Raw genomic sequence first — 26787 nt, 5'->3', positions numbered from 1 at the left:
GTACAAGCTAAGAAGATCCTAATTGGAATTCAAAGACAAAGTATAATTTTTTTTCGATGAAGTCTATCTAAAACACATTACCTAAATACAACAATAGTGTATGCAGAAAATGTTAATCGTCTGTTACATGTTTGCGAGATAACACGCGAAAAAGTGAAAAACACGCGCACCCCGGACAACTGCAAATGCACGAGCGGGTAAGGGTATAAAACAATTGCAACGGCAAGTCAGACATCCACAGTGATAAAGAAACACAAAAGAAATGCCACGACTCACAGTCGAACAACGTGAACGAGCCTTGGCTATGGTACAGATGGGAGCCACCCACGCCCGTATTGCACGAACCTTCGGTTGCTCTCGTGTTGCCGTTACCAACTTGATGCAACGTTACAGACAGACAGGGTGGACCGCTGACAGGCCAAGAACAGGCAGACCTAGGGTGACCACGCCCCATGATGACCGGTACTTGCGTACCTTGCACCTCCAAAATCACTTCCTGACAGTGACGTCATCGGCGACAAATACCTTAGGTCACAGGGTTAGTCGACAGTCGGTGGCCAGGAGACTCAGGGCTCATAGAATCAGGGCTTTTAGACCATACAGAGGACCGCTATTGACAGCGCAACATCATCGTCTGCGATTGAGATGGGCCCGGACTGTACGACGTTGGCAACGACGTGACTGGAAGAAGGTTGTCTTCACTGACGAAAGTCGGTTCTGTATGTTTAGGGCTGATGGAAGAAAACGTGTTTACCGCCGAAGGCGTGAACGAACGGCGGCGTGTTGCATGCAGGAGGTCGTACCATATGGTGGAGGGAGTGCCATGGTGTGGGGAGGGATCTGTGGGCAGGAGAAGACACCACTGGTCATCGTTGACGGAAACTTGCCAGCTCAGCGTTACACAGATAACATTCTTCGTCCAGTTGTCCTACCATTTCTCCAACAGCAGCCACGAGGTGTCATTTATCAGCACGACAACGCTAGAGCCCATGCAGCCAGAATTGTCACTAACTTCCTCGCAGCCAACAACGTCAACGTCCTGCCGTGGCCTGCACGTTCACCCGACATGTCCCCTATAGAACACCTCTGGGACTTGATGGATCGACAACGACCACACTCTCCAGCCAACCGGCAAGAACTGATCTTGGCCCTCCAAGAAGAATGGCGTCAAATCCCGCAAATCAAATCAAATATATATATATATATATATATATATATATATATATATATATATATATATATATATATATATATATATACTTTTTCTGTGCGTATATATATATATATATATATATATATATATATATATATATATATATATATATATATATATATATATATATATATATATATATATATACGCACAGAAAAAGTATATATATATACGTGTAGGAACACCAATTTCCATATATTAGTTTTAAAGTCTTAAGGTTTTAACTGTCTTGATCTCATTGTAATGTTGTATTGACTGATTCGGATTCCTGTTTAATAAAATCGTAACATAATTCGTAGTAATAGTAATAATTACGGCAGTAATGTTCACGATATAACATTTAATACTTTCTTTGGTAAATTTATGTGTTGCATGATTAAGTGTGACAATTCTCTGTGTCTGTCGTGACCAATTACAAGATCCGTCAGCATATACTGTAACTAACCCATCCATGTGAATTATGCCTGGTCAAATACTACATGCTTCATTATCTCACGACACTGACAACACTTCAATTGATTTTCTTCAACAAACAGCTCCTTAAGACACTACGACGAGATTTTATGACACTAGAAACATAACCTTAAATTGTTGTCGATATTGTCTGTAATAACGTTCTTTTTCCAACATGTCAAATATTCTTCATATTCAAGGTTTTCCGTTCCCACCTGTTTTGAAGACAGGGCCAAGTCAAACGCTATTGGTGGAAGCGATGACGGACAAAATCAATAAACGAATCGGGAACTGATCAGCCTGTGTTTGAGAACAATAACAAAGAGTTGGAACTCACCTGAGGTACTGGGGTGATGCTTTCACTGGTATAATATTGCAAATATTTGATATTCATAATAGGTATTGATTGTATAACCATTAGCACCGGTATTATCAAAGTTTCAGAGCGTGGTGGAGTTTTCCTGGATTACCAACTGTCGGTGTACATGTTGGGTGTGGCGTGGATTCTGTCGACCCTGGGGATGGTTGCAGGTGTCAATGACCTGTACCTTCTAGGGCTCTTCCCCCTAGAGGGGGCCTGGAGGGGAGGGGCGGGGCAGGTGGTGGCTGTAGACATGGCGCTGGCAGAGGTGAACGCTAGGGAGGATATTCTACCTGGGTACAGACTCAATCTCATCTGGAACAATACCAAGGTAGGATTACTATTCTGTACTTTCTGACGTTCAGCTTTTAGACAATATGTCGACCATTGCTAACGTGAGAGTTCCTACTTGTCCCTTGATAAACGTTCAGTTTCCTGTCGATCAGTGCTAGCCTAAGACTTACCATTTCATTTTCCCTTGATAAACGTTCAGTTTCATGTAGACCAGTGCTAGCCTAAGACTTACCATTTCATTTTCCCTTGATAAACGTTTAGTTTCATGTAGACCAGTGCTAACCTAAGACTTACAATTTAATGTCCCTTGATAAAAGTTCAGTTTCATGTCGACCAGTGCTAGCCTAAGACTTACAATTTAATGTCCCTTGATAAACGTTCAGTTTCATGTCGACCAGCGCTTGCTTGAGACTTACAATTTGTCTTTAAATAATCATTGAATTTCATGTCGACCTGTGCCAGACCAAGACTTTCTACTTGTCCCAGATAAACGTTAGATTGCATATCGACTAGTGCTAGTCCTGGATTAAGCTTAGATGCTAACGTCAGTGCTAAGGTAAGACATATTTTTGACTGCATCTTTGCCAGTGCTAAAAGTGAAATATCCAGTCCGAGTTATTAAGTCTTGTGTTAACGCTTTAATCACTATGTCACACCAACATACACGGACACACGGTTATTCTCCTGGTAAGTTCAGAAATGTTCCAACACATAACATACCATTCCTATGTGTTTGGTGCGCTTTGTACATGTTAACATAATGATTATGAATGAAAATATCTTAATGTTATTTATCATACCGAAAGATAATATATAAATCATTCTGAACATGCTTTGCCTATTTGACAGATTAAAAGTGGAAGTATTTTAAGAATGTTTTAATGTAAATCAATAACGTCTAAATGCTTTTGTTTCCGCGGTATTGAATACAACATTCGCAACTTAATTTTATTCATTTATTTATTTATCCACAGCAAAGGTTTTGAAAATTTATATAGGAGCGATATCTTATTGTTCATCAGTGTAATTTGACTTTGACAGATTAGTGTGAGAGAGTGAGTATAGTTTTACGCCGCTTTTAGCACTATTCAAGCAATATCACTGCAGGGGACGCCACAAATGGACTTTACGCATTGAGCCCATGTTGGGAATCGAAACCAGGTCTGCGGTGTGACGAGCGAACGCCACCCTCTTATGATAAGAACAACAGAAAAAAATCAGAACCCAACAACATATATACACAAAAATACCCACCCCCATCCACCCCTTAAAAAATTAAGATTAACAAATATACGAAACGAAGCCAAAAGACAGATTAAACACCAAATAAATCAAACTTCATGATAACCGAAACAACAAAGAATCTAACTACATCATTAAATAATACCCTGGAACATATTCAAGCATCCATCGTGTGTATACAAGTATATATTCAAGAGTACTGATAGTTGCTGTGACAACTGCACCGCGAGTAAACATGCGATCACTTTCTGTGAAAGGTGAAACAAAACCCTTTCAATAAGAAATGTCATAAGAGAGTCTACTGTCCGAGTCCGACTATATCATCAGCATGTGTTTATGATATCATGTGTTCCCGGAAAGTTGAGCGCATCCTTCCCCTCCAATTTTACCCGTCACAAACTCATGCAAAGTAGGGAATTGCATCGGACATCATATTTGTCACAGATGCGTCAAATTTCTAAATGCCCTTGACATATCTACCATAAAACTTTTTGAAAGCTTAACTGGGGCTTTGAATGTTGTAACCCTTATCAAACAGCTTTTGCGCAAGAGTCGTATGCTGTTCTATGAATTCTGTGTGTGAAAGGGCAAGTTCGATTGTGCCTCAAAAGTTCTTAAATGTAAACACCAAAAGCTGGAACTGCTGAAACATTATTCTACATAAAGAGGAAATGATTATTGGAAAGTTGAAGTCACCTCTCTTGTCATTAAGTCCTAGTGATATATTTTGTCACCCTGAATCATTATGCATAGACCTAAATATGAAATAGGTCATGCAGTTTTTTCTCTGAGTGCAACAGTTTAAGCAAAGCCTTGTAGATTTTGAGAATCCACATGATATTAATTCCATTTGTCTCAAACACCCATGGATATATAAAGAAAGCTTTTAGGAGAATAGGGTAATGAAACTGTTGGTGGTTCTTGAAGTTTTATATATCTTGGGGTATTTAGGTAAACATTTTTTTGATTTGAGAATGTTCCTTCAGTTTATAGCATAACTTTTCTTGCAAATTTCAATGTAATTAACATGCGGTCTTTTTCTTTTTAGGGGAATGTGCTGGAATAGCATATTTTGTATCCTTATCTTAATTAGGATGATCGTAATGTCGGGATGAACACAAAGGCTGGCAATTAGAATATCTAACTAACGAGGTGTCATTCCTCCTTATCACACGAATCTAATGAATCCAACTATCTATAACAGTCAATACCTGTCAGTCCCTTGAAGATCGGGGTTGGAATTGATATTCAGTAACCCATGCTTGTTGCAAGAGGCGACAAAGAAAAGAACCTTTAATACCTGGTATCTTCACTATTGATAAGGTTCATTAACAGATGCTTATGATATAATTGTGGTTGGAATTGTACAAAGGACTCTGCCATTATAGCAGAGGTTTCTTATGATCATGGAAAGGGGTTTGTCGCTTCTACTTAACTACTTGACAGGCAATTCGTTTTAAAAGATAGCAATATTTCGACTCCTGGCCTATTGTACAGCAACGAAAACAAAAGTATAATTTGATATCACCTTAGCATCCAAATGAAACGGGATTCACACATTGGAAAAATAAGCATACTGAATATTACGATAACAAACACTGATATTGTTAAATCAGTGAGAGGAATTCGAACCCACAATCAGCGGATCCTGACACGACTATGGGACACAACACCTACATTGAGAATGGCGGCGAGTGCTATGCAATCCGGTTCTACGTTTACTATTTTGTCCCCAAATCTTCATCCATCTTGTCAAACCAGCAGACATTAACAGTCCTCGTGTATGATTGTTTCAAGCTGAGCGACTTATCAAATACAGTTCGCCAATGCATCTGTCTATTTTTAACACATTTATGTGATTATTATCGATATCTCTGCACCACGCCATTTCTTAATATAATAGACGTAAGATTGTGTAGTCAACTCACAAAGGGCGTAGTTTCTGTACGAAAATATCAATTTGGTCATTCGACAGCTTACTCATCAAATCAATTTATTTGCGGGGGACTTTTGAGGGATGTTGGTCTTGCATCTGATCCACCAGAACATTAAACTGTTTTTTATTACCGTGGTAGGAGCTGGTATAGTGGATCTGTCAGGCACAATAACATTCTTGTATTTCATCTTGTAGATGCATTGCGCGGAAACACTAGAGAATTTGATACCCAAACACTGTAACTTAAGGTCCAAAACACAGCTGTGATACGCGTATCAAATACAACAACATCGAATAACCATTTCTTGTTGATTTGATTTATAGCTACCATCAAACATGGGTGTGTACGTTCTTAGCGTGTTTAATTTGTGCAAATCCCGTAACATTCATATTTATGCAGTACCTAATTGGGGATATATAGTTAATAAATAACAGCTGTTGATATGTAGTGTACATTAACACAAGTCACCCATCTGGATGTGTAGCGTACATTAACACAAGTCACCCATCTGGATATGTAGTGTACATAACACAAGTCACCCATCTGGATATGTAGTGTACATTAACACAAGTCACCCATCTGGATGTGTAGTGTACATTAACACAGGTCACCCATCTGGATATGTAGTGTACATTAACACAAGTCACCCATCTGGATATGTAGTGTACATTAACACAGGTCACCCATCTGGATATGTAGTGTACATTAACACAAGTCACCCATCTGGATGTGTAGTGTACATTAACACAAGTCACCCATCTGGATATGTAGTGTACATTAACACAAGTCACCCATCTGGATATGTAGTGTACATTAACACAAGTCACCCATCTGGATATGTAGTGTACATTAACACAAGTCACCCATCTAGATATGTAGTGTACATTAACACAAGTCACCCATCTGGATGTGTAGTGTACATTAACACAAGTCACCCATCTGGATATGTAGTGTACATTAACACAAGTCACCCATCTGAATGTGTAGTGTACATTAACACAAGTCACCCATCTGGATATGTAGTGTACATTAACACAAGTCACCCATCTGAATATGTAGTGTACATTAACACAGGTCACCCATCTGGATGTGTAGTGTACATTAACACAAGTCACCCATCTGGATATGTAGTGTACATTAACACAAGTCACCCATCTGGATGTGTAGTGTACATTAACACAGGTCACCCATCTGGATATGTAGTGTACATTAACACAAGTCACCCATCTGGATATGTAGTGTACATTAACACAGGTCACCCATCTGGATATGTAGTGTACATTAACACAAGTCACCAATCTGGATGTGTAGTGTACATTAACACAAGTCACCCATCTGGATATGTAGTGTACATTAACACAAGTCACCCATCTGGATATGTAGTGTACATTAACACAGGTCACCCATCTGGATATGTAGTGTACATTAACACAAGTCACCCATCTAGATATGTAGTGTACATTAACACAAGTCACCCATCTGGATGTGTAGTGTACATTAACACAAGTCACCCATCTGGATATGTAGTGTACATTAACACAAGTCACCCATCTGAATGTGTAGTGTACATTAACACAAGTCACCCATCTGGATATGTAGTGTACATTAACACAAGTCACCCATCTGAATATGTAGTGTACATTAACACAGGTCACCCATCTGGATGTGTAGTGTACATTAACACAAGTCACCCATCTGGATATGTAGTGTACATTAACACAAGTCACCCATCTGAATATGTAGTGTACATTAACACAAGTCACCCATCTGGATGTGTAGTGTACATTAACACAAGTCACCCATCTGGGAACCAATCTCATTAAAATCACATCTTAGTTCCCGCTATCGCAAAACAAAGATCTGAGGACAGCCCATTAAGGGTCACAGCTGACACGCCGTGATATAACTGGAATAATTTTCAAAGTTGCCCTCAACAACTTATTGACATGACAAGAGCCATAAAATATTGGACTAAACTACTTCACCTCAACAGTGATAGACTACCATATCAGGCTTACATTGTGCTTAGCTCCACTGATGGATGCTGGCACACAAGGGCTACTTTGATAAAGAATGTGTTATTTCGCCGAGGATTTGGTATAGTCATCAGAATAGAGGAGATGCTGACATGTCTGTTATGCGAATATAAGCAAAGGCTTCCGACAATTTATATCAAGACTGCCACTCATCCTCGGTTCATCAAAGTCTAGTTTTATATAACAATACACATACAGTAAACGGGGGCACGGGTGGCGCTGCGATTCGCTGTGCAGAGTTGCGTCCCTTGGGCACGCCAGAATATGATTGTGGGTTCGAATCCCGGTTCGCCCCGATTATGTTTCTAGGTTTGTCAGCACCATACCCGTGCTCATGGGTTTCACCGAAGTAGTAAACGTCTGAGACCTGCATCACTTCGGGCTTTCCTCCCACATTAAGCTGGCACAGCGATATAACTGGAATATTGTTAAAAGGGCGTTAAACCCAACTCACTCACTCAACATACAGTAAACTACGGTTATAACGAACTCAAAGGGACCACTAACTTTAGTTTGTTTTAACCGTAGTTCGTTAAAAGCATATATACAGCATAACTACAGCAAATAGTCAGGACAAAAAAATCAGTTCGTTATATCCGTCAGTTTGTTATAAGCGTGTTCGTTATAAACGTACTTTCCTGTAAATATATCATATCTAACAATAAATATACCTCAATATATTAAATGGCAGGTATCAAAATTTAGATGTAATAATTTTGGATAATTTGTTGAGATTGGAAGACACTATAATATTCCTCATGATGAAAGATATTGAGAATTTTGTTTGAAAAAAAATAAGAAGATTGTAGAAGATGAATACCATGTGATGATGATATGTTAAGGCTACTCCCAACTGAGAAAGCAATATATACATCCATTTTAAACAGATTATCCAACAACTGAAAACAATATCTACCTTACGAATTCTACCGAGAGACTTGCGATATTTAACAGTGATCTGTTCGTTTACAATGACAAATGAGAAAAACAGTTGTTTAATAATACCCTTGTATGCAGGATATTACTATTTAATTATTGTATTGTAGGCCGATAGCCTATATTAATGAATGGATGTCTGTTCAAAGTGGCTTTAAACCAAGTTCATTCACTCACTTTTAGCCTACTCCACACATTTCACTACTCCCATCACGTCACGTCATATCCTCATTATTAGGGATATATGTTAGCTTCGTAATTTGTTGGGTTCACTGTATTCAGCATTGAGGGCATAAAAATAAAGTTGATACAAACCACATTAGCGTTAGTGAGTGAGTGAGTATTATTTTACGCATATTTAGCACATTTACCCAAGATTCATTAAAAAGGCGAGGTCTAAGAGATAGGGGTAGGGCTAAAATATATTCAGATAAATATTCTGGCACAACATACGTTTTATATAAATGTCAGTTTGTAATAGTATATCATTTACAGAACTTTTATATTCATAGTCAGCACTTTATGGTTGCTAATCAATCAAAATACATTCTTATACCACTATTGTTATACCATTACTGTTACACATAAATTATTATTAAACCATACTGCAAGTTTATGGTTGAATTGCTCATCATGATGGATGGTATGTAACTGATCCTATGAACTGAACGCCTATGCGTGTTGTGGCCAGTGTGATCCTGGGATCGGTGTGGACATCATGTACAAGAACCTCATCTCCCCACCCACCAAGGTGATGATCATCGGGGCCGCATGCTCCATCGTCAGTCAGGCCACGGCGCAAGCATCCCACCTCTGGAACATGGTCCAGGTAGGTTATATACATGGAAAGACAATCCCAGGCGAGTTCTGCGATTCCGCAGAAATTTTAACTTCCGCAGAAATGCAGAAAAACGCGGAATTTGTCATTTGTGTCCATCTATACTCTATTTTTCATTATGTTTTTCTATGGAATTTTGCACTCAAATGATACCAAACATTTACATGCGATTCAAACATACAAACTATAACACTCACTTTTAATGTTCTTACGACTACATAAATTATGTTAACATCTAACCATAAATAGATATCAGAAACCATGCATATGTAATTGCATAATTTCATGACTTTAAATGCAAAAATGTAAAATATAAAACAATCTAAACAAGAATTTTGAGTTTGAGGGGAATAAGGTTATGCTTTTATCGCAGAATTTAGTAATTTTAGTCGCGGAATGTTCGCACTTTTCTCGCAGAATTCGTCTGGGACTGAAATGACACATTTTGCTCAATGCTAAGCTTTTCAATCAAGTCTTCTACACAAAAAACCTGATCAGATCATTCGAAAAGAATTATTACACTGCTTGTCAACACAATGCGCGACGTTTTTACACCTCTCTACTTTAATGGATCGGTAACCTGGTTAACAGCTTGTTGTGAAAGATAACGAATAGTGGATACAGTCATCTCTCTCCGCTTTTGAAGCAATTCATTGCATTTGGCTTTCATTTTTCCTTACAATTTATAACAAAGAAAACCTTCCTTTGATAAAGTTACTTCAAACAGTCATTAGCAAACTCTCGCATTGCTGCTTGAATTTGTTTCCCGTCGCTAATGTGTCTTTACGAATTCATCAATGGAACTCTATTTATTTAGTATTAGTCCATTAAGTATGACAGGTAAATATACATTCCTTCGGTTTCCAAAACAGTGTTTCATGTACCTAACATACTGTAAAATATTTATATCATTTCAAAACTTTATTTGTCTTTTGCAACTTCATCCCCAGTGAAATATCATTTGCCGTATAATTTCATCTTTCTAGATGTCCTACATATCAGTATCACCGGCTCTATCAGACAAATCACGCTTTCCACGTTTCTTCCGTGCAAATACCCCGGATGTAGATGTCAATCCTGCCATTGTCGACATTTTCAAGCAGTTTGGTTGGTCGAGTATTGCAACCATTCACCAGTCGTATGAGCTGTTCTCGGCGGTGAGTTTTCAACATTTAAAGAGGTGCATTGTAATAATTATATATTATGTTTTGAACGGTGTGAACAGTAAAGAATAATGTTGGAATTTAAAACAAAACACATACATAAACTGCAAAAGGATTTATTATGAAAAATGTTACGTTACTCGAACGTCCTTTTGATCTAACTGTAACTCTCACATTGTTCTTTGCTGATCCTTGATAATCATTCACTTCACAAACAACGAACTTATCCCATACATAATCTGCAAGGCAAAAGAAAGTATACACTTGAAAACGATATTTTGTAGAAAAAATCCAAACGTTATCCAAACGTGATTAAGCTCAAAACAGTCATCGAAACACTGCAAAGCAAAGGTCCAAAACACAGGTATGATACCCACATCAAATCATAGCTTTTTCGTTCTTTTTCCCTTTCAGCCACTATGGGTGTAGATTTTATTTTGTTTATTTTTAAAATGTAAAGAAATGAAGTGTTTACCGACATCCCCTTTTTAAACATATGAACTTGTTATAAATAGAACAAGGTGCAGTTCTATGCTCCATTTACAAATATTCCGTCAATATAACGACGATCGACATCAAGAATGGCCTTGACAAATGGTACCTATGTTAGGGAACGCTTTAACCACTTGGCTATATCACCGATTTACCATTTACAGTCAGATATTTCTCCTGATATTGTGCTTCAGTGTGGCCGGAAACTTGTTCGTTATAGTGTGGGACTCTTGGGTTGTTTGGACCTCATTACATAGGAAACCTGACTATCCGGACGATAATGCCAGGAACTAATTTTCTTACCTCAGTTTCCATGTTGTTTATAGGATGTTATCTTTATGTTATGTATCCGATCCAGCCAATAGCTGACCTGATCAAGCGCATGAAGGAGGCCAACATCACCATCGTAAGGTCAGAGATCATCAGCAGTACCCCCCAGATACAGGTGGAAAACCTCAAGGTACCCACCCCGGTGCTGCGTTCTACATCTCCTATACCATTTAATTACAGTCATGTCCCGTTAATCCGACATTGTTGGTTGCATATGATTATGTCGGATTAACGAGTATGTCGGATAAACGAAATTAGGTAGTATCAACGTTCGTGATCGAAAATCGGACAACTACACGATAGATAAAGATACAAACACGTAATAAAAAAATATAAATGAAATATTCCTATTGTTGTGTCTCGGATTAACGAGACTGATTAATGAGTGATTTCAGTATTTCGTTGAAAGTTAGGTGTGTCGGAGTCGGAGTGCGAGACTGTCGGATTAACAGGTCTAAATAGCACTGATTTAATCGGTTCCTATCATTAGTGTCGGATAAAGCCGATTGTCTGATTAACGAGACTTGACTGTATTCAGCGAGATGTATGCATGAAATGCAGTAATGTATCCTCATTGGCAATGTCTTGATTCTTGTTCAACACTGAAATGCGAACACCTGGTATCATCACTATTTGATAGTGAATCACAAACATTTGCTTATGATATAGTCGGAATCGTACAATCTGATTTATGCCGAGATATGTTATGAATATAGAAAGGGTTTTGTCGCTTTTATTTACTATTTTCAAATGTATCGTTTTCAAATTTCAGACCAATGACGTCCGAATAATCGTTGGAAGTTTTTATGCTGATATGGCTCAGCAAGTGTTTTGTCATGTGAGTAAATCTGTACTGTCCGACATTGTGGCTTTAACAAATCGTTCTGATAAATAAGTGATACACTTACCTCATTCGTGAAATGTGGGACACGGTTTAAGCAAAGTGGGAAACGTCTAGGACCTGCATCACTTCTGGCTTTCCTTCCACATCAAGCTGAATACTGGAATACTGTTCAGAGCGGCCTTTAACCCCATTCACTTGTTCATGAATGAAAACATGTCCAGTTAAGGGTAATGCTCAGTGTGTTACACAAAGAAACCCAGGAGGGCTCTCGCTATTAGATCGAACACCCCGCCTTTCTGACTGCTGGAAACTTTACACATATGAGATGTGACATCACTTCCAACACATGGTTGGCTCTTGCGGGCATTTGTCAGTGCAGAGGATTTCGTTCATTCATTTGTTATTGAACGCCGCACAGAGCAACATTGCAGCGTCATGACGGCGGTCTATATATAATCCAATCTTGACCAGACAATCCAGCATCATGAGCATCGGTCCACGCAACTGGGACACGATGACATACAATCACCTTAGTCACCGAGCCTGGCTGAATGAATTTAGTCGCCCCTTACGACAAACTTTGCATGCTGGAATCTGCACTGATGCACGGAGTCCTCACGAGTCCTGGGCGGTCGGAACATTACTGTCCGGATTAACGAGGCTCCGTGTTCGTTTAGGGTCCGGTCAATCACAGCAGGTTTTGAATCGAAACATATCCCATAATTTGGGGGCCCGCAGTTACTCTCCTGGGTTTGGTTATGCAAAGCGACTGTAGACTTACGACCGTCTTTTCAAGAATGGGAGTTGGTGGTACGGTCGCTTTTTGCAAGTGCGCCCTCAATATCACGTTCGGCTATTTCCGTAAAGCCTGGCCAGCGTCCTTTGTTGGCAGACTGGTAGTCCCTGATATGCAAAGGTGAGATCCATCTGTCCATTTGAACAGAAGTTGACGTAACGTTGAAATAACATACAACCACATTTTCCCTTTTCACAGGCCTACAAGGTGGGGCTGTACGGCCCCAAGGTCGTATGGGTGATTAACGGGTGGTACGAGACAGCATGGTGGAAGGTGGCCAACCCATTGATGGACTGCACGGAGGAACAGTTGGCTGAAGCTATAGAAGGGTATTGGGCTGTTGACAGAATCTACCAGAACCCCCGGGGAGAGAAAGCGTTGTCTGGCCTTACCCCTGCGGAGTTTCTGGACCAGTTTGCTGCCAGGACGACCCCTGACATGCCGGGTCTGCGCTTTGGTCCAATGACGTACGATACAACCTGGGCGATATGTCTGGCACTGAATGGCACTCTCACGGATCTCATGAATAACGGTCTGTATAGCACAAGTAGTCGATAACTGCAGGGTGCTCTCTTTTGAAAGAGTAATTTGATTGGAACAATTTTGGAGCTGATATCAGTTAGATATGACATTAACTTCTGATCTGTCAATATGTCCCAAATAAAGGCAAACAGAAGGGGAAATTATTCACTGTTACCCACCGCGATATACTATATCTTGCTATGTTCGTGTGATAATCATTTAGTTGAGGTGCCCATGTAAAACATAGATAAAATGTCCCATCTTACTATACCCAGGCGTGATATTGTTTTAAAGATTGACTGTGTATTTTTTTCGGTTCTTTGAGGTATGAATCGAAAAACCGATGTGCAAACTGTATGAGTCCGCGTAGCGGATTCTTACAAAAGTTTGCACATCGGTTTTTCGATTCATACCTCAATGAACCGAAAAAAATATACAGTCAATGCTTATAATTAAATTCGACAATGTAAAACATGTTTTATCTACAATAGTTTAACCCCAAACAGTTGCATATATCAAAACAGACAAAAATGACGACATTGATAAACATTCCAGGTGTAGGAAAACATACTGTGGCGTGACATGAATCAGGTGATCGTTTAATTTATGCACATAACTTGACACGCCTACACAGTCAGTAGCCAATCAACGGAGAGCAGGATCAAAACAATGTTCATTGGACCTGTCAATTAAGACAAAGAGGCGAAAAGAACTGCAACAGTCAAACTGTAATGAACCAGAAGAAATATGTCCGGGAGAGGGCGGCTGTTTCAAATTGCATGGTCAGTTACCGTCAGATTCAAACATTACTTCCCTGATTATGGTAAAACAGAGTTTGTAAAATGCTAGTTAGAAATGAAACCCGATGACATGAAAGTTGAACCGAGGCGAGCCGAAAAAAAACAGGGCAGCGAGCCTGCACGTTTGCGGTTTCATTCATTCTCGGCCTTCGGTTTCAAAGGTATGTTTAGACAATGAACATGCATGAAAGTCGCTAAATGTCCTGTGCATGACGATAAACGTGAGCAGATAGGGAATTCCCTCGGCTGTAATATTGGGATTCCCCGACATTCCGAAGTAATAAAAGTAGTGCGCCTCGGTGGGCGTGGCTTAATTTTTTACATTCATTGGGAAATGAATGCAATAACACGTGACCAATTCAGCTAATCAGATCACAGGAATTTTAATGAACACAACGAAAATTTAATTATTATAACAATGATATCCATTCCTAAATGACACTGCACGTCAAGGCCATCTGCTACGTTGTGCTTCAGGCAGCAGCAAGGGCCTGGAGGACTTTGACTACTCTGACGACGACCTGGGAATGCTTCTTCTGGACAACACGAGGAGGGTCAATTTCTTGGGGATCAGAGGGCAGTTCAGATTCAACGAAAAGGGGGACATGGTGTCACTGTACCGCGTAGACAGGCTGCAGAGTAAGTTGCGAACATATCCAGTATGACACAACCTTGATGGTTATCTAGACCTTCCTTCGTGACGTATACCTATTGGACAAACCATATGCGTTTTTGAGCTTGCAAGTACGCAGCATCATGGGGTTCAGAGAAGGAGTTTAACTTGGCGGCGTGTCTTATTGTGTCCATTTAAGTATGAAACAACAGTAAATTTCACTGTTACATATTTCTAAAGAACGGTTGCATTTTACATCTTTTCGGTGGCTGACCGTCAATGCGGCATTACAACCTTTTTCCGCAAGTTTAAGGTGTCCATTTAATTTTGAATCAACATTAAATTTTATTGTTACATAAAACTAAGGATGGCTGCATTGGCATCTTTTCCGTACCTGACCGCCAACCCGAAATTACAGCCTTTCTCATATTGACTGCTTCTCGGATCTCTGTCCCATTTAATGGTTGATTCTTCTCGAGATCTGTTGGAATAATCTGTGTAAGCAGACTTCCGTCAGATGAGTGTCCTCAAAGCACGTTTCATGTTTCAGACAGTAAGATCGACATGGTGGGGTTGTACGACGCCAACCTCCAGACTGACGTCAAGATCGAGTGGCTGGTCGACTCCGCCCCCGTCGTCTGGAATGGTCAGTCTCTCCATCGCTATCCATTGTTTGTGACTTATCCAATTTAGCTTCTTCAAGATCGCCTCTGTCGTGTAGTGGATGGAGTGGCCTCCCGGAGAGCGGAAGGTCCGGGGTTCGATGTACGACCGCGTCATACCAAAGGACGTTAGAAGATGGTACTTAATGTTACCCCGCCTTACGCTCGGCACTAAGGATATAAAATAAGGACTGGTCGGTTCATAGTCAGTATACTGTCTGAGAGGTTATCTAGATTCAACTGCAGTATGGTATCTCACATGTTCAAGCAAGTCGCTATACAAGTGCAATAATCTTGAACGCAATGTTAAACCCCATTCACCTCACCCAACCTCACCTCACCTCACCTCATTCAACGTATTTTCGTTTCCTTTTTAAGAGAAGGGATATTCCGCGTCTTTGTCCAAACATGACGTTAGCTATGCATGTTGTTTCCTAATTCGAGAAACAAAAGCTTGGGAAAAGTTGGCTTAAATCGCAAGAAATCTATGAAAATATTGCTGGAAGCAGCTTAAACCACAATTTACACACTCTTGATTGTGTCTCTTAAATACGCCATTGGTCTTTTCCTTTCTTGGATTAGCAGTGAATAGACAACCTTAGGACATTTAAATTTGGACAGCTGCTAACTAGGTCAAATACTGCAAATGCGTAAATACAAGCGACACAACTCTTACCATAAACAATAGAAATCTCTGAAGACATTTCAGATTTACGCTTACTTCACACAGCAAACCTGATATTAATATAAGGTTACTCGTGTAATCTGACCCGACCTGTTTCATTTGAATATGCCCTATTTGGAATTTCCTACTGTTTATTTCATGGAAGTTAAGGGGGCACGGATGGCCCAGTCGTCTAAGGCGCCGCGATTCGCTGTGCAGAGTTGCGTCCCTTGGGCACGCCAGAAAACTATGATTGTGGGTTCGAATCCCGGTTCGCCCCAGTTATGTTTCTAGGTTTGTCAGCGCCATACCCGTGCTCTTGGGTTTCACCGAAGTAGTAAACGTCTGAGACCTGCATCACTTCGGTCTTTCCTCCCACATTAAGCTGACACGCCGTGATATAACTGGAATATTGTTAAAAGCGGCGTTAAACCCAACTCACTCACTCACTCACTCATGGAAGTTAGATCACATGTCAAGCAGTTGAAGTTAAGTCTGTGAAGTCAGCAAATGATATTTATCAATCGAACTGCTATCACCCCATACTGCATCATGGCGTTACAAGTCTACAGTCTTGGTGCTATCGTTTACTGATAAGTGATGACTTTTAGCCTTGAAAAGCAGGCCTATTTGCATTAATTTAATGATGCGTTTTAGACCAGGAGTTGATATTAGCATTAATTTGGTGATGCATTAATTTCATGATTTACAGACAACTAAATTGTAAATATACTATTTATTATTTACACTATTGTACACTTGTCAGTAATGGTTGGGTAATTTTTAACCCAGAACAATAGGTGCCGGCAAACCGAGGTGTCCCCTTTTATATATGTGTTTAGACATTCATTGTTCATGGAGATACAAGATAAATGGATACCTGTATTTTTATATACAATTTTTCGAGGTACTTTTGTACACATGATATAGGGGCCAGAAGTAGCCTAGAAACTTTGTGTATAAAACAGACTTTGAAATCCATATGCCATGTTTTCCTATGACAGGGGTTAAAGTTTCCTCATAAAACGTTCGCCATCAGTGTCCTCTTACAGAATGTGATATGTTAGAAACTTTACAACAGTTTTATAGTGTTCAGTTTGCGTTTCGCACATCCGTAAAGGGTGAGAATTTCAGCAGCAACGTATAAAACCTGAAACAACTGTAGTCTTGTTTAAACAGAATTTCTGGCTTCTTTGTCGTTGCGGGTTAATGATTTTTTATTTTAAAACAACAAAAGTTGATTTTGACATTTTGAACGCATATTAATGCTATCTAAATTCGTTTTGAATTTTTGAAAAATGTGCTTTAATAAAGGTATAGGAATGACACTCCGCCGAATTTACATGAAGTGGGAGGGGCCCACGTGCTGAGTATGGTGCATGTGCGTGTGTGTGTCCTTACTTTTGAATCATTAAGCATAACTGTACTACACAGCTGTGAAAGAGTGCACAGAAAGTATGTGACATAGCGGAAAGGCTACATAGAAAGACGAAAGAAGAAATAAACACAGAGAAAAAAACCCATGAATGGTAGCCACCAATAGGAGAGTTGCCTTTATACTATCATATGGATATATACATCAAGCCTCTGTTTCATTACTCCTTCAGAGTCACCTGCAGGCTGTGGTTGACATTGAGTGAGTGGGTGAGTGAGTGAGTGAGTGAGTGAGTGAGTTGTGTTTAACGCCGCTTTTAACAGTATTCCAGTTATATCGCGGCGTGTCAGCTTAATGTGGGAGGAAAGCCCGAAGTGATGCAGGAGTAAGACGTTTACCACTTCGGTGAAACCCACGAGCACGGTTATGGTGCTGACAAATCTAGAAACGTAATCGGGGCGAAACAGGGTTCGACCCCACAATCATAGGGCAAGAGGTTCTTATTCGCCCAGTTATAATGGATTTTCTTAATCTGTAATCCTAAATTACGGATCGACCTTATCGAGAACTTCTTACTGTCAGCACCCTGTTTCATATAAGGAACGCTTATTGCAAAGAGCGGAACTGTGAGAACACTTCAGTTACTGTGTCTTTGAGGTCTTCACATGTTGGTCATCTTCTCGAGGCAAGAGAGTTAACTTCCCCCTAGCCTCCGGAAAATGCATGTTGGTGGGATTAGCTCAGTTGGTAAACGCACCAGTGACCAAAATGATGTCCCATGCAATTCTCTATTTTGACTTATAAAGACTTACGTTATGTTCCCGTGTTTGATCAGGTGAATAATTGCCTTGCCTTTGCATGTATTTGTGCGGTTGCCACCGGTTAGACAGGACACGCCATCCTTTTCGCGAACACCTGGTATCGTCACTTATTGACAGTATTTCATAAACAACTGCTAATAATATAGTCGGAATCATACAACGGACTCTGCTTTAAGCAGAATTTTCGTATGGTTATGGAAAATATATGTGGCTCTATTCTCATAATTTGCAAAGTACCCGACATATAACATCCTTACCAAAACTATTCAGCTTCTGCCTCCCCCCACTTTTGCTGTTCATGCTATCCCTGTTATTTTGATTTGTTACATTTAATACTTGATACTTATCACTGATAACTGTCGTCAAAAATACTTTTTAATATTTTATGATATATTACGTAAGATGTTATATGAATAATCATAGCTTATTTTATGAACTACATAGAAATGGAAAACCCGTAATTGACTGCTTTGGACCGTTCCTCGATGTAACCTTAAGAGAACCATATTGTGAATTTCATGTCTTGTTTCAAATATGAACAAGGAGTAAGTAACCAAACAGTAGCTTCAGGAACACAGACTGAAAGAAATCCATTCATAATGAATGAATGCACGGATCTTTCGGAACGTGGATGAAACATGTATTTCGATTAAACGCACTAATCAATTACAGCGCAAATACACAATACGCGTTCTTAGTGGTATAACTATTTATTTCTGTAGCATGTGGGCTTTAAAAATAACCCACCCACACTTGCTGACAAAGTGGAGTAGTGGGAACGTGGCACCTCGTCCCGTACAACAGCCGGGTTCAGTCCCATTCGCATGACACAATATGTGACACATAGATCATTGCTGATGAGAATGCCATTAAAAACATGTATTGCTGTATCAGCGCAATACGCTTCTTACTCACCCACACTTCTAGGTGCACCAGAGTGAGTGAGTGAGTGAATATGGTTTTTCCAGCAATATCACGGCGGGGGATACCAGAAATGGGCTTCACACATTGTACCCATGTCGGGAATCGAACCCGGGTCTTCGGCGTGACGAGCGAACGCTTTAACCACTAGGCTACCCGACCGCCCCTAGGTGCACCAGAAGCTTGCCCTCTGTGTAGCTTCTAGTCAATTCAAAAGGATTGGACACAGTTAAAATGCTTCCAGATTCCTCTTCTTATATTTACAATTATACATGTAAACTGTCGGACAAAAGAAAGCCCATGTTTGACGGTAGCTAAAAGCAAACAAGAAATGGTTATCCGATGGGGATGTATTTGATACGGGTATCATAATTGTGGTTTGTACGGAAACTCAGTGATTCTGCGACTGTTTTCATCCTTTTGATAACGTTTGCATGTTTTGTCAAATTCAATTTTCAAGTTTATGGTTTCTTTTGATATATATACATTTCTTGCAAATAGCATAAATGTTATACCCGTAAGGGGTTTGTATAAACAAGAAACGATCTATGAGTAACTTGCATTGTGTGATAATATTGTGTGATATATCCCATAGGTGACAAGGTACCCAAGGACTCGGTACAGGTCATAAGGAAGCTGGAACGTCTCCCCCTCCCCATGTACATCTGTATTTGCGCTCTGGCCGGGCTGGGCATCGTTCTCAGCTGCCTCTTTTTGGCATTCAACGTGCTCTTCCGGAAAATTAAGTTAGTATCATTAATCATATCTGACAGAAAAATTGAACATTTTTTTAAACTTGATTATTGTCTAGAGAGCAATTAGTCTTGCTGGTTGAACAACACCATAAAGTTTTTATCACATAATGGATTGTGTTATGGATGCAATAAACATGTTCGATAAACTCGGTATCACGGTCCGATAAATATACAAATGAGGCCCCCTGACACGAACTACTTTCAAGCATTTTTTGGGACAATATATGTTTTTCGATAAAAGGTCGGTCCGTAAGACGTCAATGAAATACTAGTACGCTATGTCAGCGTTATACGCTTTTCACCCATCCCACGCCCAGGTGGATTTGAAACTGTCCTTGAATCTGTGTAGTTTCTAGTCGGGTTTTTGATTTAAATAATCTAAAAGGATTGGACAAAATTTGCTCGCGTAATAAAAATCTATTCCTGATATTTGACATTTGCGATACAGAAAGTTATACACTGAGAGACAAAAGAAACCATACCGAGTTTGTTGTTTATGTAATTGAAACTTGAAAAAAGACCCTGTTGATACATTTGATTATGTCTATTGAACCATAATTCATTCCTGAAACAGTTTGGTAAAAAGTAATCTGTGAATTTTGTATAAAAATATTTTGCTCAATGAATAATGGGGTAAGAAATGAATTTGCAACCACATGACCCCTAACGTGTTTCAAATGTTGTAAATTTGTTCCGAAAATTTATTGATTTTCAAAGATAACATGTCTGAGAAACCCATCAGCAGTTGTGTATTATACAAATTATTTTTTAAACTTTAAAACGTTTGAAATAAACTTAATATTTAAAAAACTAAAACCATGTGGAAGTATTATTATTATGACTTAGCGCCAGTGCAATTGATTTTTTTAATATAATATCACTAACTTAGATATTTCCATTTCCAAATCAAACATATGATAAAATCAGCTGAGAGGTGTGGTTTCTTTGGCCCCTCAGTGTATGTGTTCATTGTCCATCTATATTGCCAGAATCGTGAAGATGTCGTCCCCGCGTCTAAACAACCTCATCCTCATTGGCTGTCTCCTTCTCTACTCCACCGTCTTCCTGCACGACATGACATCGACTGTCGTCAGTGCCATCTGCAAGGCATGTGACTGTTTTCAGATGCGGTTTTAAAGACAAAGATATCACTCAAAATACACTGTCTCATTAAAGCTTAATCAGAATAGGGATTGATCCCCCGTGGTCAGGCTCGGTGACTTGGTTGATAGCGTGTCCCAATCTAGCTAAAATCAGATCTTAGCGCTCGTTACCGCTACACAAAGATCTGGGGACACTACATTAACTAGGCATAAAACTGTCACACGCACAACTTGTACAAAATAAAACATCAAACAAAAAAGAGTGTGAAGTGCGTTTAGCCAGACATGGGCTTATGAGACACTTTATACAATAAAAAAAGTATCTACCTATAATGTGAGACGTGGGGAGTTTAGATAAGAATTCTGAAGACTCATAGGAAACAACAACAAACTCGTCGATTCAACAACGGAAGAAAGGGAAGAGAGGGAAAGATGGAGAAAACGTTGTAATTAAAGAATCGTGACAACTGTCGTCTCTTAAACATTTCAAAAAGCGCTGAGGCAAGCATTTCTTTCTAAAACGTTATAATAATCAAGTGATAAATGCATTTTCCTTATAGATTTTGGAAATGGTAAAATCGCTTCTCTTTTTTTCTCAAAATAATTCTCGGAACCTTTTTTTATGACGGGGGGTCACACACGTCGACATCTTTTTATCTGTTTAATCCTTCAAAGAATACACATATATACATATATAATATAATCATTCATGCCAGTGCTATTTTCTACAACCCAGGCTAAAGTTCTCTTCTTGGTCATCGGGTTCTCCATGGCGTTCGGGGCCCTGTTTGCTAAAACCTGGCGGGTGCATTATATCTTCACGAACGCCACCAAGCAGAAGAAGGTAAAACAGTTATTTACACTCAGGTGATGGGGAGACATCCTCGAATTTCAAGGGTAGTTAAATGGCGGTATGGACTCCCTTTGAATTAGTCAGACAGGCCCCTTCGTGTGACAAGGAGATGGCGAAATGACAATTTAGGAAATGGAATGAATTGTGGCAATATGTAAAGAAGTGCAATAAGGCAAGATGGCAAAATGCAATGCTATGTTAGCGAGTCCTCAACTGATAGACCATATTAGTAATTTCTAATCCAAGAACCAAATACATGTACGGTTTAAATGCATATACCCTCTTGCACCGTATAAAAAAAACATCCAATTTTATGCCAGATGTGATATACCCGGAACATACCCGAAAGGATGAGTCTGATAACTTAAAGCATTAGAGTGAGTGAGTGAGTGAGTGAGTGAGCAAGTATTGTTTTACGCCGTTTAGCAACATTATAGCAATTTCACGGCACCAGATATGTACTTCACACATTGTACTCATTTGGGGAATCAAAACCCGGGCCTCAGGCGTGTCGAGCGAGCACTTCAACCACTAGGCCACCCCACCGTCCCTTTAAGAATGAGAAGAGTATCTTTCGGGGTTAGTGATACTGTACTTGAACAGCCATCGTATCCCGCCAGATACTGACCGACACTCAGCTGTTCGTGATGGTAGGCGCACTCGTGGGTCTCAACTCCACTGTGGTCGTCGTGTGGAACCTCGTCGATCCTGTCGTCGTCGTCAATAAGGACCTCATACCCCAGGTAGGTATATTCCTGACCACTAAATCATGCACTCCTTAAAAAATACTTTTTTTCAGGCTGGTTACTTTAATATGGGTTTTACTGATGTTCAAGGTTATGAAATGGTAAGGGTAGCTGAAAACTTCCTTTGCTTTCTTTGGACAAGTCAATACACTTTTGCAAACTTCTTCCCGAATTTCAATCACCGGTCTACATCAAGACACACTGAAAACCAATATGTCCTTGTTATTCAACGAACACCCTTTAACTGAGATGTTAAAAAATTCAGGCGATTAAAGAAGGTAAAGCTTCAAGTTTTTCGAAAATATCGGTCTGAAGCTTCAGTAATCTGCACGAAATTGTTGGGTTCCAACATGATCAAGACTGTTTTAACGGATAATCGCCTTCTATAGAATGTCACATGACCAGCACTAAGCGAAACGATAACTTCTGATGCAAAAGAATTCAAACATTTCTAAAGTATCTTGAAATCTCTGGGTTAGGCAAAAAAAGCCAGCCACAGTGTCGCCTGAGAGTTGACTTCTTGGGTACAAGTTGCTCTTAGCACGATTATGAATTCATGTTGAGCCTTTCTTTTAGCTGAGTGTTTAAGGATTATAAAAACATCTCTAAAATATGTTTCGAATCTTTCTGAATACGGACCCAAGTCGTTGAGAATAGCAAGGTTCCACTGTACAGCACATGTTGTTGCAGCGAGACGAGGCGCATGACCGGGAGACCCGGGGGTACGTGGAGACATGCGAGTCCCCCAACCAGATGTACTTCCTCGCCACGCTGTTCGGTATCCAGGGCATTCTGCTGCTGCTGGGGACGTTCCTGGCCTGGGAGACGCGGAAGGTAGACCAACTTTGATAGACTGATGGGAAGAAGATAGATGACAGCTTCACTTGGATGACTAGAGACTGTGCATGTAGTTAAGACACCAGATACTTGTATTCCCGATAAACATGTGTTACCTTATGTTTTCCAAGAAAAAATATTTATGTGACTAGATCCGGTCTGAATGAATTTTAGTGATGCTTTATATGCACTTTGGTTAAGCATTGGAGTATCAGTTATATTAGTGTCTACAAAACAACCAATCCTACACACATACTGTACAAGGCTTGCAGATTTTTACGATCTTAGTCTTGGAAATTAATTATTAACCTCATAAAAATTGATTATTTTTACAACAATCGTGACATTGTGTCCCTTCCTATATCCATATCTCCGGGTCAGAAAAGGTTTCTATACTACTACTTCTTCTTCTTAGAAGATACAGTTACATATCTATCTTCAGAAGTGCAAGGCAATGAAATCAAATGCCATCTGAAGTTTACTGAGAAATCAATATGTGACATGCCGGACTTCCTCATTTATTAAATTAATTAAATTACGCATTTATATAGCGCTACTTATCCAGACAACTGCCTGCTCAAGAGCGCTCAGTCGTATGCTCTTTTGAAGAGGATGGTCTTGAGTTTTGATCTAAAGGTGTTGACATCTTCAGATCCCCTGACATCAATGGGCAGTGCATTCCATAGAGTTGCACCTGCTTTTCGGAAGGTTCTGTCGCCATATGTTGTTCTGCCGGTTGGTGGAACAGCAAGCTGTAGTTGGTTTGCAGATCTCAGTGTTCGGCCAGGTTGGTAAAGGGCAGTGAGTTCATGGAGGTATACTGGGGATAGCCCATGGATCGATTTGTAGACAAACATGATCAGCTTGAACACGATCCTGAGTCTCACAGGTAGCCAGTACAGCTCTTTCAGGACGGGTGTAATGTGTTCACGCATTGATAACATGTATGTAACATTTGGGCAGGAAGTAGGCATGAGTACTAATTGTGCTCCCCTTCTTGCGGATCTGGTTTTTTAATGCATATTAGTCGGAAAGTCTGCTCTCCACTATCCACAAGACTGTATGACTGTATGACTGTATGACAAAAAGATGTTTCCCACTTTCCAATAATCAACTTTTCCTTTGTGTCGAGCAATATTCCTGCAGCTCCAGCCATTACTGTCTACATTTCACAACTTTTGAGGTACAATCGGGCATGCTCTTTCTACCAAGAGCTTTCGGGGAGTTTAATGGAGGACATTTCCAGATTTAAGTGACGAAAATGATGTCCGATGCAATTCCCTATTTAGATTTGTGCCATGTGTTCCGTGTTTTTTTTGGGTGAGCGGTAGACTTGCCTTTGCATGTGTTTGTGACGGGTGCCACCGGAGGGGCAGGATACGATCACCTTTCCGCGAACGCCTAGTATCATCACTATTTGACAGGGATTCAATAAATACATGCTCATGATGTTTTCGGAATACTCCAGGTAATTCCCACAGTAGTTTAAGTATTGTCCTTATATGGGACATACCAAAACTATATCTGACGTCACTATTGTTGGCAGGTATGGTAGTCAAGAAATTAGCGCAATAAGATCGTAACGCCGAAGTCCCGGGTGATCTGATAATCAGCAGTTGTATGTAAAACATACTCATTGTGCGATCATGTCGGCTTCTTAACTAACCTGTCTGGCAAAAATGTGTATACACTTTATAATTGGATTTGACCGAAAACTTACAAACTTTATCAGCACGTAATAAGAATGAAAACAGTCGTCACAACACTGCAGACGTAAGGCCCCAAACACAACTATGATACCCATATCATATTCACAACTATCGCTATCGAATAACCATTTCTTGTTGGTTTTATGTAGAACGAACAGTATATATTTTCTTTTGGCCGGCAGATTATAAAGTGACCTTTACCATTTTCTCAGAAATATTGATTAAGTACCCCCCTGAAGCGCAAATGGCGCCCAGATGAATGGACAGAGGAAAGCATAAAAACACTCACGCATATGGGTCTCAGGAAAAAACCCATGAATATTTGTGAAAACAATTACGTGAGATCCCTGGTAATGGAACGCCTGTTATCAAAACGACTTTATCGGGGAAAGTAAGTAGCGTCTGGTTGAAGGGAACAGCTGTGTCATCATGTATTTGCGACTAACATGGGAATAAAACAATTAGAAGCGATGGATCATTAAAGCTTTGAAGTTAAGATCAATACAAGCACTTACTACCGAGTGATAGAAAGATGACGTATGTTAAAGAAATGGGCCAATTATGTTGTGACGTGTCGTAATGGATCCGTACTCAGTGAACGGAAAAATTACATTATAATTTCGTAAATGTTTTGATTGAAATCTGAACCATCATTAAGCATCCATTTGACAATCACGCAAGGAACTATTTTTAACCAAAGTTAGAATATATCTAAAGTACTTTGAATATATCTGACAAGCGGCATTCTTTAAAACCATTGTTGGTGAGGTGGGGTGAGGTGAGGTGAGGTGAGGTGAGGTGAGGTGAGGTGAGGTGAGGTGGGGTGAGGTGGGGTGAGTGTCACATGTGCCACAGTGTAACATGAATACCCAACTCAGACAAACTATACTGACTTCGAGCCGACCAGTCCCCTCCTTAGCCCCTTAATGCCGAGCGCCAGGCAGGGTAACAGCAAGTATAATCTTTTCACGTCTTTTGGTATGGCGCGGCCGGGGATTGAAACCCCGACCTTCCGCCTTCCGGGCAGACGCTCTATCCTCTAGACCACGGAGACGGTCAAAACCATAAGGGACATTAACACAGCGCCTCGGATGTTAATAACATAAGGGTAAACAGCATACAGAACATTTATTTATATACACATATATTCCTTGGGTTATTGTGTCCATGGACCAATTTGGGGCGGTGGGGTGATCTTGTGCTTAAAATCCGAGATCGATTCTCCACATTTTCGCACGCAAAGCGGTGTAAATCCATTCTCATTCATTCGCATATAACTATCCTGGATCTATCGGGACATAGTTTCCCGACCAACTGTACCGTGACCTTCACTTACAACGGCTGCTACCCGTGTTCTGGGTTCTCGGTTTGTCATTACTGTAACGTTACAGTTATGTATTAGTTGAGGTGGCTTCTACTTGGGCTGTCTTGCTCTCATGTTTGATAGAGACACCAGTATTAACATGGAAAT

At 40.0% G+C, this 26787-nt stretch overlaps 1 protein-coding gene across 1 annotated transcript in view; it reads left to right on the top strand.

The window, feature by feature from the left end:
- The first annotated feature begins 2151 nt into the window (after positions 1 to 2151).
- Positions 2152 to 26787, top strand: part of LOC139443786 (gamma-aminobutyric acid type B receptor subunit 1-like) — a 28533-nt gene continuing 3897 nt past the window's right edge. The window contains exons 1-13 of the mRNA XM_071224703.1: positions 2152 to 2358; positions 9164 to 9301; positions 10297 to 10467; positions 11324 to 11425; positions 12068 to 12133; positions 13134 to 13467; positions 14735 to 14896; positions 15421 to 15516; positions 19909 to 20059; positions 21058 to 21175; positions 21908 to 22015; positions 22645 to 22771; positions 23465 to 23604. Coding sequence (XP_071080804.1) covers positions 2152 to 2358; positions 9164 to 9301; positions 10297 to 10467; positions 11324 to 11425; positions 12068 to 12133; positions 13134 to 13467; positions 14735 to 14896; positions 15421 to 15516; positions 19909 to 20059; positions 21058 to 21175; positions 21908 to 22015; positions 22645 to 22771; positions 23465 to 23604 — 1920 coding nt within the window. The remainder of the gene's footprint in view (positions 2359 to 9163; positions 9302 to 10296; positions 10468 to 11323; positions 11426 to 12067; positions 12134 to 13133; positions 13468 to 14734; positions 14897 to 15420; positions 15517 to 19908; positions 20060 to 21057; positions 21176 to 21907; positions 22016 to 22644; positions 22772 to 23464; positions 23605 to 26787) is intronic.

This window comes from Haliotis cracherodii, unplaced genomic scaffold (assembly GCF_022045235.1).
Source record: "Haliotis cracherodii isolate W230 unplaced genomic scaffold, xgHalCrac1.p SCAF_5, whole genome shotgun sequence".
NCBI lineage: Eukaryota > Metazoa > Mollusca > Gastropoda > Lepetellida > Haliotidae > Haliotis > Haliotis cracherodii.
This window is presented reverse-complemented; position numbering and strand designations above follow the sequence as displayed.